This window comes from Juglans regia, chromosome 7 (genome assembly GCF_001411555.2).
Source record: "Juglans regia cultivar Chandler chromosome 7, Walnut 2.0, whole genome shotgun sequence".
NCBI classification, from domain to species: Eukaryota; Viridiplantae; Streptophyta; class Magnoliopsida; order Fagales; family Juglandaceae; genus Juglans; species Juglans regia.
The window spans coordinates 46851332-46867206 of NC_049907.1; the positions used below are offsets into that span (position 1 = coordinate 46851332).

General features: G+C 41.0%; 1 protein-coding gene across 1 annotated transcript; it reads right to left on the reverse strand.

The window, feature by feature from the left end:
* Positions 1–5238, reverse strand: LOC109008629. The gene is made up of 5 exons (XM_018988799.2): positions 4755–5238; positions 1796–1846; positions 1290–1352; positions 1109–1177; positions 1–675 (listed from the first exon to the last, which is right to left on the reverse strand). The coding sequence occupies exons 1-5, from the start codon at positions 5085–5087 to the stop codon at positions 391–393; spliced, it is 801 nt and encodes a 266-aa protein (XP_018844344.1). The 5' UTR covers positions 5088–5238; the 3' UTR covers positions 1–390.
* Between the last annotated feature and the right edge of the window lie 10637 nt (positions 5239–15875).

Sequence of the window (15875 nt, forward strand, 5' to 3'; positions counted from 1 at the left end):
TCATGCAAACACTTCGATTGTCTGTAGAATAATTACACCTTGTCTGTGAGGATTTCCTAAAATGAAAGGAAACAGAAGGAATGTGGGTTGGCCCCAAAGAATTTTGGACGCTTGTAGAAACAGCGAGGAAAGAATGTTATAAATGTAACGAATGCGTTACGATCTCTACAGTACAACTACCCTCTGTACCTTCATGTCTAAATGACAAATCCACACCAGGATGCGGTGAGGGAATTTGTTTTGTACTTAAGTTATAATAACTCGACCTACCGCGCGCATATATGGTTAGACTAAAGCATTATCTCTTATTAAGCATAGATGCAGTTGATGAACTCGATCAGCTTAATTACGAAAACAGAAGATCAGTAGACATCCCGGTTCTCTTTCTTATTAGCTCATTCCACATAAAATTTTTGATGTGTAATCCTCCTCGAGTGGCAGATTTAGATCAGGCAACATCGATGACGTTTCACGGTCTCTAACCTCCTGTACTGTCGGAGAACTTTTCGATTGGCATGGGGATTGGGCAGCATCAAGATTAGCGCATGACACGTCTGATGGAAAGATCAAAGCAGGGTCACAAACTTCTTCCATTTTCGGGGGTCGGTCAGAGAGGGCTTCCTTGGATGCCATAGAGGTTGTAGCTTTCATCATCTGCTGTGACTGCAAATCAAGCTGTAACAAACATATAGATATGTTTAGACTGCATTTTTATTCATTGTATTGTACAACCACCTCTTGGCTTTGCATCATAAACAGTCATAGAAGCAAACTGGCATGCACTGGATTCCTAACTAGGAAACAAAAGAAATTAAGAATCATGTATGCCTTTTTCGTTATCTCATTTTATGTTGCCAATCGTTAAAAAATGAGATTCTCTATATTAGTGTAGTGCATATAGTGTAGAACGTTTGTTAGACTGACCACTTCATAAAAGCTGTCTTCCTATAAACAGAGGATTATTAGAAACAGACAGATATCTCATGCATGCATACACACTAAGCTGTCTTACTATTAGGAAATAACTGTTAACCAAGACGATTTAATTCAAATACCCTGATTTGATAAAAGATTTGCATGAGAGAGAAAGGAGAGAGTGCAAACTGACCTTCATTTTCTTGAAGCTTTCATTTGCATCTCTTTGTTTCTCGACGGTGAGACGTAAGGCTGCCAGTTCCTGACCAATGAATAGATTGAAATATTAATATTTATTACTTAGATATCACCAAAGAAGTCACAGAAACATAGGGGAACAAGATATCTCAAGAAAAGAGGTCGCAGGTACATACACTTTTCAAAGTTCTCCTTTCCTTTAAGAGAAAACTTTCCTCCTCTCTAAGTTCAGCTAATGACTGCCAAAAAGAGGAAATATTTAAGAGATATGACTCCAACTATTATTTTACTCATCATCAAAAGTTAAACAAATAAAGGACCAACGCAAGGAGGTGGCAACACGTTAGTTCATGACTTCATTTCAATCTTGGATTGAAAGGAAAAAAATAATTCCCACATGATATTCCAATGGCATTCGTTCGCTAATCGTCGATCGACATACAATTAGAGTTCTAAGATGACTGTGGCCATGGAATGATCCATTTGGAAAGTAATTAATGATTGAGATACCATGTCTAGAACACTATTAACAGCCAGTAACCACAGAGTTTATAGATTTTTCTTCTATTAAAAAAGTATGCACAATAATATCATGACAACATGGAACATTGGCACCTAATCTTGTTCCATCATGAAAATCTTCATTGATGGGGCCATATCATGAAAGTTTAGAGGTAGTTACCTTTTTCTTCCTCGACCTCTTGTTGGTGGTAGTTTCACCCCTAACAGCTACCTGTACATGCGCGATATAGGTTACAATCATGTAAACAGAAGTTATAAATTTACATCCAAGAACTCAAAGGTCAAAGCTTTGCATAATATGCATTGGAGACGCCCAGAGACACCCACCCATTTGGCTCTCTTTTTTCTCGAATATTAAAAAAAAAAAAAAAAACACGTGAAAGTCTCTTGTGCATACAAAATGCTAGACCGTATAAACGGACCTTTTATGCTCAAAAATCAAAGAAAGACCCACATAATTGTTATCAAAATTTCTAGTGCACTTTTTCGTCAGAGACATTGCAAGGGCTTTCCTTCTTTGTCGTTATTATCTGTTGGCCAGAAGCAAGAGCAAAGCATAGCATGGACACACGCATTTGGCTTGGTTATTCAAAAGCACCACACCACAATTTTCTTTTACCCAAATGTATTGGAAAATTCTATGCATATTAATATTATTAAAAGAAAACGTTGTTGTACGGAAATCACTAGCATGTCCAAGGTTTACTACGTCGTTTGTTTTTTAAAAGGAAGTCATGCGACTTGCTCTTGAATCTACACGCGCGTGTATTAACTCCACGCTTTGACCTTTTCTCAATTTCTAGACCCCACACCCTCAAAGCAATCCCTTCTCGACCCAACTCCGTGGCTTTCATTATTTGCATCTTTTAAATATCCTCACCTGAAATTCTAATGCGGTGTGTCGAGACGATTTCATATGATTTAAATTCATTCTAATATTTGAATATATAAAATAGATTGAGACATATATTTAAATATATAAAATAAGTTAAAATATATTTAATTTTTTATGAGAAGTTATAAAAATGGTATATTCCATCAATAATTAGCTTTAGATAAATTAAAATGTGTTTGTCATCTAAACACAATCAAAGTTTTAGAGAAATAATTCGTAGAAGTATTAAATAGATAAAATTCATACAAGTTCTAGTAAAACAATATACCCCATTTAAAAAAATATAAAAAACTATTTGTTAGTAGTAAGATTATTTTCTTACAAATGACTAATATAAAATTTATATTTATAACTAACATTGCTCTAAAAATTTTATATCGATGAAGTTTTTGGGTCAGGTGCTATTACCAATAATAACCAACCAACAAAGTCAGCTTCTCTATTATACATAGGAGCTAGTTTCTACTGTTGTGAATTTTTTATTTTTTTATTAATATTTTTTTTATTTAATGATTAAGTAAATATTTTTTAATAATATTATGATTTTTTTATTTTTAAAATAGATTTAAATGTATTAAAAAATACATATAAAAAAATATAAAAAAAAAAAATTATCTTTAAATAACTGTCCCTCCGAATGGTGGAGTTGGACCGCTCTTATATATATATATCCCAATTCTCCCTACACATACACTTTTATCCATAATTAGGTGACAAGGTGGTCCCCACCAAAAAGGCCAATATTTTTATAAAACAAATAATAAAAATCAAGTTTTCAACTTTTGGACACCATACATATGCAAACTTCTATTTGACCCAAAGACCGCTGGTTTGCTCCCGCAGGAGCTATCGCTGGCTTATATAGCATGTATTTTTTTATATGTTTTTTTTAATTTTTTTTATATAAATTATTTTAATAATTTTAAATATTTTAAAAAAATTCTTAATATTTTTTATTTTTATTTTACGTTAAGAAAATAATTTTTAATAATTTTTTTTTATTTTATGATTAAGAAAATATTTTTTAATAATATTCTATATATTTTTATTTTTTTAAAATATTAAAAAATATTAAAAAAACATCTATAAAAAATAACTGAAAAAAAAATACATAAAAAAACTCGTACTAAGCCAGCGGAAACTCCCCGCAGTACTCTTGACCCAGATTTCCAAGCCTCCTGTACGGAAGGGTCGGAACCGATCAACGGTTGCGATCTCAGAAGTTAGTCTTTAATAAGAGCGTGTGAAAAGTGAAAAATAGGAGTCCTCCGACGGAGTCGCAGTGAGATGGGCGGTACCTCATCTAGATTTTACTGTGCGTCCACAGGAAAAGCCAATCTGCGGCGACAACAGGAAATCATTTGGCCACCCGCAGCAAACATAAAGTGCACAACCACTACCAACGCTACACCAAACTATACGCAGACCTATTTGCCACGAAAACACGCCACCGATTCGAGATTACAAAAAACAAAAAAAGACAAAAGCGGCTTAAAAACACTTCTCTCCACATTTACATAAATGGCCCCTTAAGTTGACAAAGAGAGACAGAGACTCGGGGCAAGGAGTTTGGAAAAGCAGTTACATGTGGAGGAGTATTGACTCGGACAAGGGAATTAGCGGGTGGCAGGCAGCAAGGGACTTTTTAGTAGACGGGTGTTTTGGTCAATTCGAATGTTGCCATGACACGGATGGCAGTAGTGTGAGGAGGAGGAAAAAAAAACGTGATAAGAGACTCGATCAGAGCCCTCCGTACTCCAATGCGTTGAATCAAAGTTATGAATCTTCTGTGAAATAAAAAATAAAGATCTTCAGAAATAAAAAATCTGGGAAATGGAAATGGAACTTCATTAATCGAAATTGGGAGGGCAGTTTGGTCAAGGACTTTTGCAACACGGCCAGTCCGACCACCGGCGAACGCACCGATCTAGTTTTGGAAAAACCAAAGAACAAAAAAATAGAATAATGGAAGCTCCTAAAAAGATTGAAAAGAACGGAAAATCTGACAGGTGCTGATGATGCCTAGATTCCATCCCCTGATAAACGCAATCCACGTAAATATCCAACTTTTAGATGGGTGTTACCGTCAATTCATTAAAGCGTTAAATCATGAGAAACTCAAAAATCCAGTCATCCTTCGTCCTAACCTCGCCATCACCAACCTACCGACTAAGTTTCGGAAGAGAGAGAGGGAGAGGTGAGAGAGAGAATCAGAGCAACTAACCTTAGATCTGGAAACGCCCGTCCTTTTTACCGACCGGCTGGACTCCTCGAAACCTTCGAGTCCTCCACCGCTGACAGAGGTGGCGCCGCTCCAGGAGAGTGGCGTGGTGGGACTAGCTCTCGCTAGTTCGGCCTTCTTCTTCCCGTCTCCGGTCCTCGGTACCGATTTCGAACGCCGCTGGCGTACAGTCCAGTCAAGATGGAGAGCCGGCTTGGCTGGGCCCCGCGGTGGCGGTAGCTGCGACGGAGGCTGCTCTTGGTTGAGCCGTAGCAGCACGTACGCAACCAACGAGTCGTCGGTCATGGCATCCTTAGCCCACTCTTCGTCGCTCATGTTCCGGTCACTACGTGGTTTCTTACAAAGAAAGAAAGGGAGCCCGGAAGGGGTTGGTGGATATGGTGGTGGCGGAGGAGGAAAATCTTGCTTTACTTGTATGGACGTATGTGCGCGCGCGCGTGTTAGTTAACTAATGGGAGGGTAAAAGGTCGAGGCTTTTATATATGTGGTTTGGGGAACGGGCAGGGTGGATGCTTGCTCATTCGGCCTGTTCTCTTTCTTTTTTTCAACTTTTATTTTATTTCCCGTGTCCGGGTCCACCATTCGTACACGTGGCAGCGATCCTTTCATGTCACCCTTTTTATGTGCTCTCGCAGTTTTGTTTGCTTTTGATAGGGATGTGGCCGTTAACGCGCCGATCTGAAGGTGGACATATGCATACGGATTCTGAGGATGTTAGTGTTACACAGTCATGGATGTTTCAGCAGTTGGACTGTTGGAGTACAGGGACGAATATATCCGAATTTAATACCGTGGATACAAAAGATAGAACAATATAAATTTATTTGATGAATAAGTTTTTTCATCGATTATTATTTATGTTTACACATCATATCTTGTATAAAATCAAAAAAGATAAAATTAAAAGTATCGATTTATAGGTATAATGGATGTGGTAAGAGTTTTTCAAATCTTAAAATCGATATATACCAGTTTGATTTTAAAATATGTCTAAAATCATATCGATTAAATCATACTTTTTATATGTGTATATATGATCAAATATATAAAAATATATTTACAAAAAGAATATATATTATAATTTATTATGCCAAAAATATGTTTATCATATATATATCAAAAATAAATTTATTAATAATTTAATATAAATATTTATATGTTATATTAAATATTTTATTAAAAATTAATTTTATGTTATATTACATGTTATATTGATTTTATAATAGATTTGAATAAAAATATTAGAATTTCAAATTATATTAGTTACCAATTTAAAATAGAATATTAAATTAAATTAATATATAATATAAAAAAATTATAAATATATATACCGATCCGGTTCGGTTTAAACCAATTTTCAAAATACGAAAAATTGGTATCGCAATAATTTATGACCAGCGTTGATTCCTAAGAACCTGTACCGAACTGAACCGCTTATGAACCGGAATGAATTTACCTGTTCGGTCCAGTCCCCCTATTTTTTTACACCCCTAATTTTATACATTTATTTTATATTTAATATTATTTTAAAAAGTTATATAATAATAATAAATAATATAGATCTCTTTTTATATAACAATTATATTTTAAAGCCTCTACACCACATATTATTTATATGTCATATTTTTATTTAGAAGATAAATTTTAAATTTTACAAATGAAGATTTTTTTTTCACATTTTTTATAGTGGAGTTTTTTTTTTAAAATGAACTACTAGATACTTGTCTATTTGAGACTTTTAAATTTGTCCAAAATAATGTTAAAAATGAAGTATTTCGAAAACTAATATTAATTGAAATAATAGATAGATCAGACCTTAAAGATAAGTAATTAGTTTATTTATTCTTTTTGTTTTCCTGATCTAAAAAGGTAGTGCTACTATGCTGCTCAGATTTGACCATTAGTGTGAGATCCGTAATTTATGTGTTTATAATTCATTGCATAATTAGTGTTATTTTATTTGTGTTATTTTATTACTCTTGCTTTTTATTAATTAAGTGTTATTTTATTATTTATTTTCGTATATTGGGTTTTTATTATTTTTATATGTGTTATTTTAATTGTTGTATTATTTTAATTAATTATTGTTAATTATTTTGGTCTATTTTAAATTGAGTTTTTATTTCTTTGTTATTTTTATTATTGAGGTTATTTTTGTAGTGTTTTATTTGTAGTGAGTTTTATTTATTGTGGGCTTTTTAGTTATAAATTCTGTGTTTTAAATTTACTGGGCTGTGTGCGTTTTATTATGACCCAGCCCGTTTGAGTGAAACCCAGCCGATTTTGAGAAGCCCGAAAACCCAGCAGCAGCCCAGCCCGCGTGCGGCCCGTGTAGAGCCAGCCGTGCGCCTAAAGGCCAGCCCGAGCGAAACAAGGCCCAGCCCGTGCGCCTGGCAAGCAACCCGTGCGCATCTGAAGCCCAGCCCCTCCCTTTTATTCAAACGGCGCCGTTTGGTCTAGAAACCCTTAGGGTTTCATGCATTTCTTCCTTGTGCCGCTCAACACCTTTTTCTTCTTCTTCCTTCTTCTTCTTCTTTTCTTTTCTTCTGCAAATACCGAAAGCCATCCTCCATCTTCCACGCAGCTGCTGCCGTCGCCGAAAGCGCATGGTGACGCAACTTAGCCGCCACCTCCACCTTGCATCTTCATCTCGGTGTCGTTCGGCTGGTGATTTTCAAAAGTTTGATGTCGTGCGTACCACTCCCCACGACCACCACTCTCCACCTCAAGCTTCATTGGTTGCCCTGTGTCCTTTGGCAACCATCTGCTGTCAACCCGAAGCTTCACCTCGCGACCCACACCGCCAAGCACGGCTTGCTGCCGTTTTCCTCTTCATCTAGCCGTGCGACACGCGTACTTTACGAACCGCCACTTTGGTCTATTTATAGGCCTTGGCATCTCCATTGTTGGGGGATCCGGGAACAACTTTCTCTTTAACTCTTTCATTTTTTTGGATTGATTATTTCTCTGTGATTTTTGTTGGGAATCCGAAAGCTTGAGGCTTTTGGCCGTGTTTGGTGTTTGTTCTAAATTGAAGAATTTTGTTGGTTGTTGCCATGAATCAAAACCGTGAGTGTGAGGGCTGTCGGGCACTGTGTTGCCGTGTATCGTTGTTGCGCTGCCGTCTTGTATAACTGTCCATTTCGATTGATCTTTCAGATTTTATCAATTTCGTCGTGTGTATGTAATTTCCTCTTTTATTAATATTATATGTAATTTTCCAGTTTTATAAATAAAATGTTGTATTTATTGGCTTTATAAACTGTGGTATCTGTTGAACTGTTGACTGTATTAATTTGTTGGAAATTGGGCCTTGGGCCAGATTGGAGGATGGGACTATGCGTGTATTTGTGAAATTGTATTTTGGCATTTATTGAAAATTTGTAAATGAATTATTTAAATGCGTATTCCAATAAACTGTTGAAAAGCATATTTATCGTTTTATTAAATTGTGTGGTGATGTCACGAAGTCTGTTGGATATTGATACTGTTGCGTGGGTGCGTGTGTTTCACGACCCCAAGCTGAGATGGGGCATTATCTCGGTGGAGCTCTCTGGTCACTTGGGAACATAACAAACTGACGTGACATCCCTTGAGTTGTCGCAGGGAGACGACGGGAACGGACGAGACGGTAACACTCTTGTACCGATTCCGTGACCTTTGGCTAGCGAGGTTAGAGGATGCTTGGCCATGTACGCGCTGAGCGTGGAACTGGGCATCGCTCGTTACGAAGTCTCATGCACGGACGTTACCCCTGATGTGACAAAGAGAGCCAGGTCGTGTGGACGGTCCATAGGGGAGACCGTGACGCATGCTTGATAAAATAATGGTTATGATTGGACCAAAATGAGATTTTGGCGTAAGTGGTTTAAAAATGGTATTTTGGAAAAAAGAACATGTGCTGTTGTTTTATGTGGATTATGTCCGTATGGGACGCGTGATTTTTGTATAACTCTTGGATGTTATTTTGGTTAATTACTTGCTGAGATGTCATAATCTCATTGTGGTGTTTTATCCTACGGTTCCGTTTTATGGTGTCGTAAAGTTTGAAGCAGAGCCCGAGTTTGAACCTGAGGGGCCGATTCCGCCAGAAGTATAAGTTGCTGATTTGTTGTTCAGCGTTTTGGGATTTGTTTTTCTTCTTATATATCATGTCTTTAATTTATCTGTCGGATGACTGTATAATTCTTGTAAAGTTATTTTATTATTTTTGAACAAATTCTGGTACTGAATAAAGAAAGAATTTTTATTTCTCCGCTGCGAATATTATTTTGTACACTTATTGCATGTTGTACACACTCTGAGCACTGGTCGATGGGGTACGTGATCCGTGTGGTCATCATCCCGGTGTCACAAACTCCACTAAAATAACACGTGGGGGTCGAGGGCGCCACAATTAGGCGTGTCTTTTGTGCAAATTGTACTTATTTTTTGGTTTTTTTATTCAAAATTTTTTTAAATATCTTTATCAATACATTAATAGTCACATATCTAACCATTAAGTAAAAGAAAAAAACTAAAGACCTGTGGCTTGATTGACATAACCCACAACCTCCAAAATGGAGGTATGGAGTTCAAAACCCCCCTCCTCCAAATGTATAAAAAAAAAAAGTAAAAGAAAAAATAAATATATAAATAAGCGATAAAAAAGAAAAAATAAATATATAAATAAGCGATAAAATTCGAGAGAACAAACTTAGATAGAATTGTATCATTTTCTTTTTCTAAAATACGATGCCCTGTAACCTTTCAACTATTATAAGGTGTTTCGCACGTGGTTGGGCCATATAATGATAGCCTTAGCCGCTGAGTGTGGGATGGGTCACTTTATGTATTCGCGGTAAAGTTCGTAAGCTCAGATTTCCTTTTGAAGAGTTTTTTCCTCTTCTATTGGGCCTAAAAGAAAATAGCTTGTTTTCTTTAAAGAAATAATATTGGAAGCATCCACTGTTTTGGGACATCCGAATCACACCTTACTTGTCCCCAAGTTAAATGACCAAAAAACCCCCCACAACAAAACCCACTTCCCTCTCATTTCTCGTTTCATTTTTCTTGCTCGTCTACCCCGTGTCGCCTGAGCCCCTCGTCCCCGCCCCTCGCCCATCCTCTCCCCCGACCCCCACCACCCGCCCGCGTCGGCATCCTCTCCCCCACCCGGCGTTACCATCCTCTCCCCCACCTGCAATCCGCATCGCATCCTCTCACCCACTCGTACCCCACTAAGGCCAAATGAGAGGCATGGTTGAGCATAGAGGGTTGAGGGAGGTGCAGTGGAGCTGGTGGTGGCTGAGGGAGGCTCGAGGTGGCGGCGTACGGCTCGGTAAGGGGTAGAACCCGTATGAGTGAAACCCATTTCGGGAAAGAGAGGGAGAGGGTTGTCGTGCTCGACGGGGCTAGGGGGAGGTCAATGGGCTCAGTGGTGCTCGACGGCAGCAGTAGCAGCGGCAAACCGTGTAGGAGAACCTATTTCGGGTTTCGCATGGGGGCGCTATGCGTGGGGGCTTCCGTGGAGATTTGAAGGTAGCTGGAGGTTGCCGGCGCGAGGGGAGCCGATGGTGGTGGGTGATGGCACTATAGGTGGCGCACAACGGGGCTGGGTGAGGCAGTGAGCCAAGAAAGGGAATCAAGTGGGGGAGAGGGAATTGGGTGGGGAGGGGATAACGAGATTGTACCTTTGAAAATAAAAATAAAAAATAAAATAATGGACACATCGCGTGTGTTGACGTCGTGTTTCACGGGTCTGGGCAACTTCACACCCCCAGTGCAGCGATGTGAATTATTCGGAGCCCCCAGCAGTGTTCCGGTGCAGCTATACGGTGGCAGTTCGTACGTTCATGACGGTGAATAGAAAATAAGTGCAGGAAAAGTAAAGAGAGACGACACAAGATTTACATGGTTCGGCAATATGCATACGTCCACGGGGTTTGTGGAGAGAAGTCTCCAATATAATATATTTCCGTTTACAATCACCCATGGATCCCCATGCCTCACTATATAGAGAAGTTTGAGCTCTTCCTATCTGTATATCTCCATCGATTTATTCGTCTGGATGTTCTCTTTTTCCTTAGTTCAGAAGTCCCCTTTAATATTGTTTGGGCATCCCCTTTTATAGTCTTGTCTGACCCCCCTACTGTACATGCCAGCCTGCTTTTGGTAAATCTCCTTTGCGTGATCCCCTCGCCTTCTCTTCTAACCCTCTGTCACTTTACAGCCCTAATATCTCTCTTATCCCCTATCTCTCCTGACATGTGCAGCCCTATTTTTGTCCTTAATAATGGCTTGGTGGGCTGGACCTTAATTTTATGGGCTATTGGTATTTTTTTTCCTTCACAGAAGCCAGCTAATTTTTAGCATCATTTTGGGGCTGTAAATTATAAAGAATATTTATTGTGCTCCTATTTCCTCAGTTTTTTTTTTTCACTCCTATTTCCTCAGTTTTTTTTCGCTCCTATTTCCTCAGTTTCTCTTCGCTCATATTTCCTTAATCTCTTTTCCCTCATATTTCCTCAGTTTCTTTTCGCTCATATTTCCTAAGTTTCTTTTCGCTCATATTTCCTCAGTGTCTTTTCACTCATATTTCTTCAGTTTTTGTTTATGCTCCTGGGTGGGTACGCTGAATCTGAATGGGTTTGCGAATTGATATCACGCGTTGTAATGAGTACGCGTATGTTGAAAGCGCCTGAATGATGCGTGAGATGGACTCAACCGCGTAATAGCGCGAGCGCGGAGCTCAAATGGTGCGGGAGTGGACTCGACCGCGTAACAGTGCGAGCACGGAGCTAGAATGGTGCGGGAGGTCGACTCGACTACGTAATAGCGCAGAGCTCGAATGGTGCGGGAGGTTGACTCTGCCGCATAATAGGGCGAGCGCGGAGCTCGAATGGTGTGGGAGTCTACTCGACTGCGTAATAGGGTGAGCGCGGAGCTCGAACGGTGCGGGAGTGTACTTGACTGCGTAATAGCGTAAGCGCGGAGCTCGAATGGTGCAGGAGTGTACTCGACCGCGGAGCTCGAATGGTGCGACGACCTCGTAATAGCGCTAGCGCGAAGCTCGAATGGTGCGGGAGTTTACTCAACCGCCTAATAGCGCGAGCGTGGAGCTCGCGAGAGTCTAATGACTCAGTTTTCTTATGATGGAGATTTTGTTCGATGGAGATTTTGTTCTGGAGATTCTGTTTGATGGAGATTCTATCACTGATGGAGATTTCCACTTGATGGAGATTCTGTTTGACGAAGATTTTTGCATTGATGGAGATTATGTTCGATGGAGATTTTTGCACGAAACTCTACTAGTCATTTAGACTGCGCTGAGAATAATTGTTAGCAAGTTAGAGCTCATAGCTCTGTTCTTATACTTTTATACATTGTGGATTGGCACTAATAGGTTGGCAGAGCCCGATGGCCGTGCTACCACACCAACGCATTCATTTTTCTTTTTGCACGAAACTCGGCAAATCATTTAGACTGCGTTGAGAATAGCTGTTAGCAGGTCAAAATTCATGGCTCGGTTCCTGTGCTTTTAAACTTCGTGGATTGTCACTTATAGGTTGGCAGAGCTCGAGGGCCCTGCTCCCTCACCAACGCATTCCTTTTTCTTTTTGCACGAAGCTCGACAAGTCATTTAAACTGCATTGAGAATAGTTGTTAGCAAGTCAGAGCTGATGGCTCGGTTCCTGTGCTTTATACTTCATGGATTGGCACTTATAGGTTGGCAAGGCCCGAGAGCCCTGCTCCCTCACCAATGCGTTCCGTTTTCTTTTTGCACAAATCTCGGCAAGTCATTTAGACTGCGTTGAGAATAGCTGTTAGCAGGTCAGAACTCATGGCTCGATTCTTGTGCTTTATATTTCGTGGTCGATCTAGAGATCAAACTTGTTTCTGGTAGGTCGGGCGATTCTTGACCTTTCGCTCCAAGCAATTTGTTTCAATGATAAAGATAAATTTGTTAGTAGAAACAAAATTCACATGAACTTTGAAAGTAACAAACCTGGAGTTGTTGATTTAGTCAGGGAGAGTCCGTGCTTGCTTATGCAGCAGTGTAAAGTAGAATAGAAAAATCGAGTAGGAAAACCTGGCGGAGCAGAAAATTCGATCCGAGCAATAAAATCGAGCCGAGCAGGAAATCCGAGCCGAGCAGGAAAACTGAGCCGAGCAGAAAATCAGATCCGAGCAGAAAAATTGAGCCGAACAGGAAATCCGAGTCGAGCGGGAAAACCGATCCGTGCAGGAAATCCAAACCAAGCAAGAATTCCAAGCTGAGCGGAACAAAAAAGTCTCATGCTAGTTGTGCAATTTTATCCAGCAAACGATAGGTGTAGCAGTCTGATGGTTTTTGAGTTGGTGCTTCGTGTAATGAAATGTGTGCTCCTATGCGGTGATCTCTTAACAATAGTTTTCCCGAGTTGAAGGATCTGTGTATAAATTTACAAGATGGGGGAATCCATGCATTTAGTTGTCATACTGAGTAGTTTGTGCGTGTTGTTGCCAAACTGAGTTTCATGCAAGTTTTGTTGCCTCCGAGCAGGTGAGTCTCGACTCACCCGAGCAGGTGAGTAGTTCGTGAGTAGTTTTTCATCTGTTGAGTTTCCCCTACTTGATAGTTACCGAGCTAAGGAACTTGTGCTTTGTGGTTACTGAGCTGAGGAGACAGTGTATGATGTGTATACTCGCTCTCGGTGATTTTTGAATAATAGTTTTCCATGAGGGTGAGTTTTGAGCAGGTCGTCTAATGTTTCCCGAGTAGCTGTTTCCGAGCTACTAACTTCCGAGCTGGAGACCAAGCATTGGGTCCGAGCACGTGGACACGATGCCACCGTATAGCTTTCTGTGTACCTAGTGAGGTGTACACGGGGTGGGTAGACAAGGGCCCCCGTCGGTGGTTCACATAACGGCTGAGAAAGTGCTGGCGGTTCACATAGTGACCGCCGACAAGACAACCATGCTCGTGATTGGATGCTAACAGTTTGTTTTTGTTTGTGTGCACGGCACCGTGTGCTTGGGTGCACAACAAATGGCCACCGCGGGCCAGTCATTGGCTTTGGAGACAGCACCGGTGAGGTCAAATATTGCCAGCGGACTAAGAGGACCTCCGCCAGTACCTCTTCCATCCGCAACACGGCTGGGTCGTGCGTTGGTTTTTAGTGCTACTAGACATGGTTTGTGTAGAATCACGCCGGAGGGAGTGGGTGGTCATTGACTGGCCCAGAGGAGACAGAAGGTGCCGGTGCACCTCATGATGGGAGCCGGTCCCCCTCTCCCTCTGTGTCGTGGCTGGGCCACGACATGGTCTTTGTGCGCTTGGCGTGTGCGCAAGGGAAGTACTGCTCATGAGCCCCCGGTGGGGGCCACGTCTCTGGAGCCAGAGTCTACTGGCAGTCCAGGTGGTGATCGATGGCAAGCGACTGGGCTCGTGGCGCAGCACCGCGGCTCTGGGCGCACCGGAAAGCTAGGCCCCGTGCACTTGCGCAGTGCACGGTGGCCTTGCCTGCGGAAGTCCATGCATGTGGACGTGCAACGTGCATGCTCATGCACTGTGCACTTTTAAGTGCACAATATTTTTAGTCGAGTATTGTGCAGGTCTAAAGAGTGTTTGTGTGTTACTGTGCACTTAAGTGCGCAATATTCAACTTGTAATGCCCGAGCAGCGTAATTCTTACGCGTTTGGTATTTATTGGGTACTTACTCGATGAATTCCTGGCGAGCGACTGGGTCGCGGCGTGGCTCTAGGCGCACTGGAATGCTAGGCCCCATGCACTTGCACAGTGCAAGGTGGCCTTGCCTGCAGAAGTCCATGCATGCAGATGTGCAATGTGCATGCTCATGCACTGTGCACAGTGTTTTTAGCTAAGTATTGTGGAGGTCAGAAGAGTGTTTGTGTGTTACTGTGCACTTAAGTGCACAGTATTCAACTTGTAATGCCCGAGCAGCGTAATTCTTATGCATTCGGTATTTACTGGGTGCTTACTCGCCCCCCTTTTTTATAAATGTAAAAATTCAAGAAAGTTAAGAATACTTATCTGGAGGAAGCTCCCATCTTTATTAGGAATTTATTCAGTGCACTGGAAAATCATCATTCTTCCACCTTTATTGCATCATTCTTCTGTGTTATTATAGGCTGTTCGTTAGCTCTTTCTTTCATCGTTTCAGTTTGTTATTCTCCACATCGCAAACTTTGAGAGTGTGTCATTGCCGGCCTACGAAGGACACGCTGGTTATGGGACAACAGAGATCCCACAGACGACGCCACTGTTGACATCGTGTTTTGCGGGCCTGGACAACTTCATGCCCCCGGTGCAGCGATGTGAATTATTTGGAGCCCCCGGCAATATTTCGGTGCGGCTGTACGATGGCGGTTCGTACGTCCATGACGGTGAATGAAAAATAAGTGCAGGAAAAAGTAAAGAGAGATGACACAAGATTTACGTGGTTCAGTAATATGCCTACGTCCACGGGGTTTGTGGAGAGAAGTTTTCCATATAATATATATCCGTTTACAATCACCCATGGATCATCATGTCTCACTGTATAGAGAAGTTAGAGCTCTTCCTATCTGTATATGTCCATCGATTCATTCGTCCGAATGGTCACTTTTTCCTTAGTTCAGAAGTCCCCTTTAATGTTGTCTGGGCATCACCTTTTATAGGTTTGTCTGACCCCCCCTATTGTACATGCCAGTGAGCCTTTGGTTAATCTCCTTTGCGTGATCCCATTGCCTTCTCTTCTGACCATCTGCCACTTTACAGCCCTAATATCTCTCTTGTCCCCCTATCCCCCTGACATGTGCAGCCCTCTTTTTGTCCTTAATAATGACTTGGTGGGCTGGACCCTAATTTTATGGGTTATGGGTATTTTTTTTTCCCTCACAATGTGTGCTACGGATCAGCGTGGCTTATCCGTGGTACAACTCTTCTTTAAATTACTAGTATAAAACCTGCCTCAGGTGGGCCAATCCCTAAACCCGACCCCAACAATTCCTCAAAGTCATCGTCTTCAACCCCCAAAACACCAAAATCCCTACCTGGTTCGCACAGTAAACCCTCACTCTCCTTTTCTTCACCTCCCAAACCCTACATCCCTTAACGAGCTCACTCCTCTTCGCCTCCT

Excerpts from the sequence above, each read along its gene's own strand:
- LOC109008629 (XM_018988799.2), bottom strand. The coding sequence starts at position 5,087 with ATGAGCGACGAAGAGTGGGCTAAGGATGCCATGACCGACGACTCGTTG. Across the intron at positions 1,353-1,795 it reads AGAGGTCGAGGAAGAAAAAG|TCATTAGCTGAACTTAGAGA; the intron begins GTAACTACCTCT and ends TCTTTTTGGCAG. Across the intron at positions 676-1,108 it reads AAAGCTTCAAGAAAATGAAG|CTTGATTTGCAGTCACAGCA; the intron begins GTCAGTTTGCAC and ends TGTTTGTTACAG.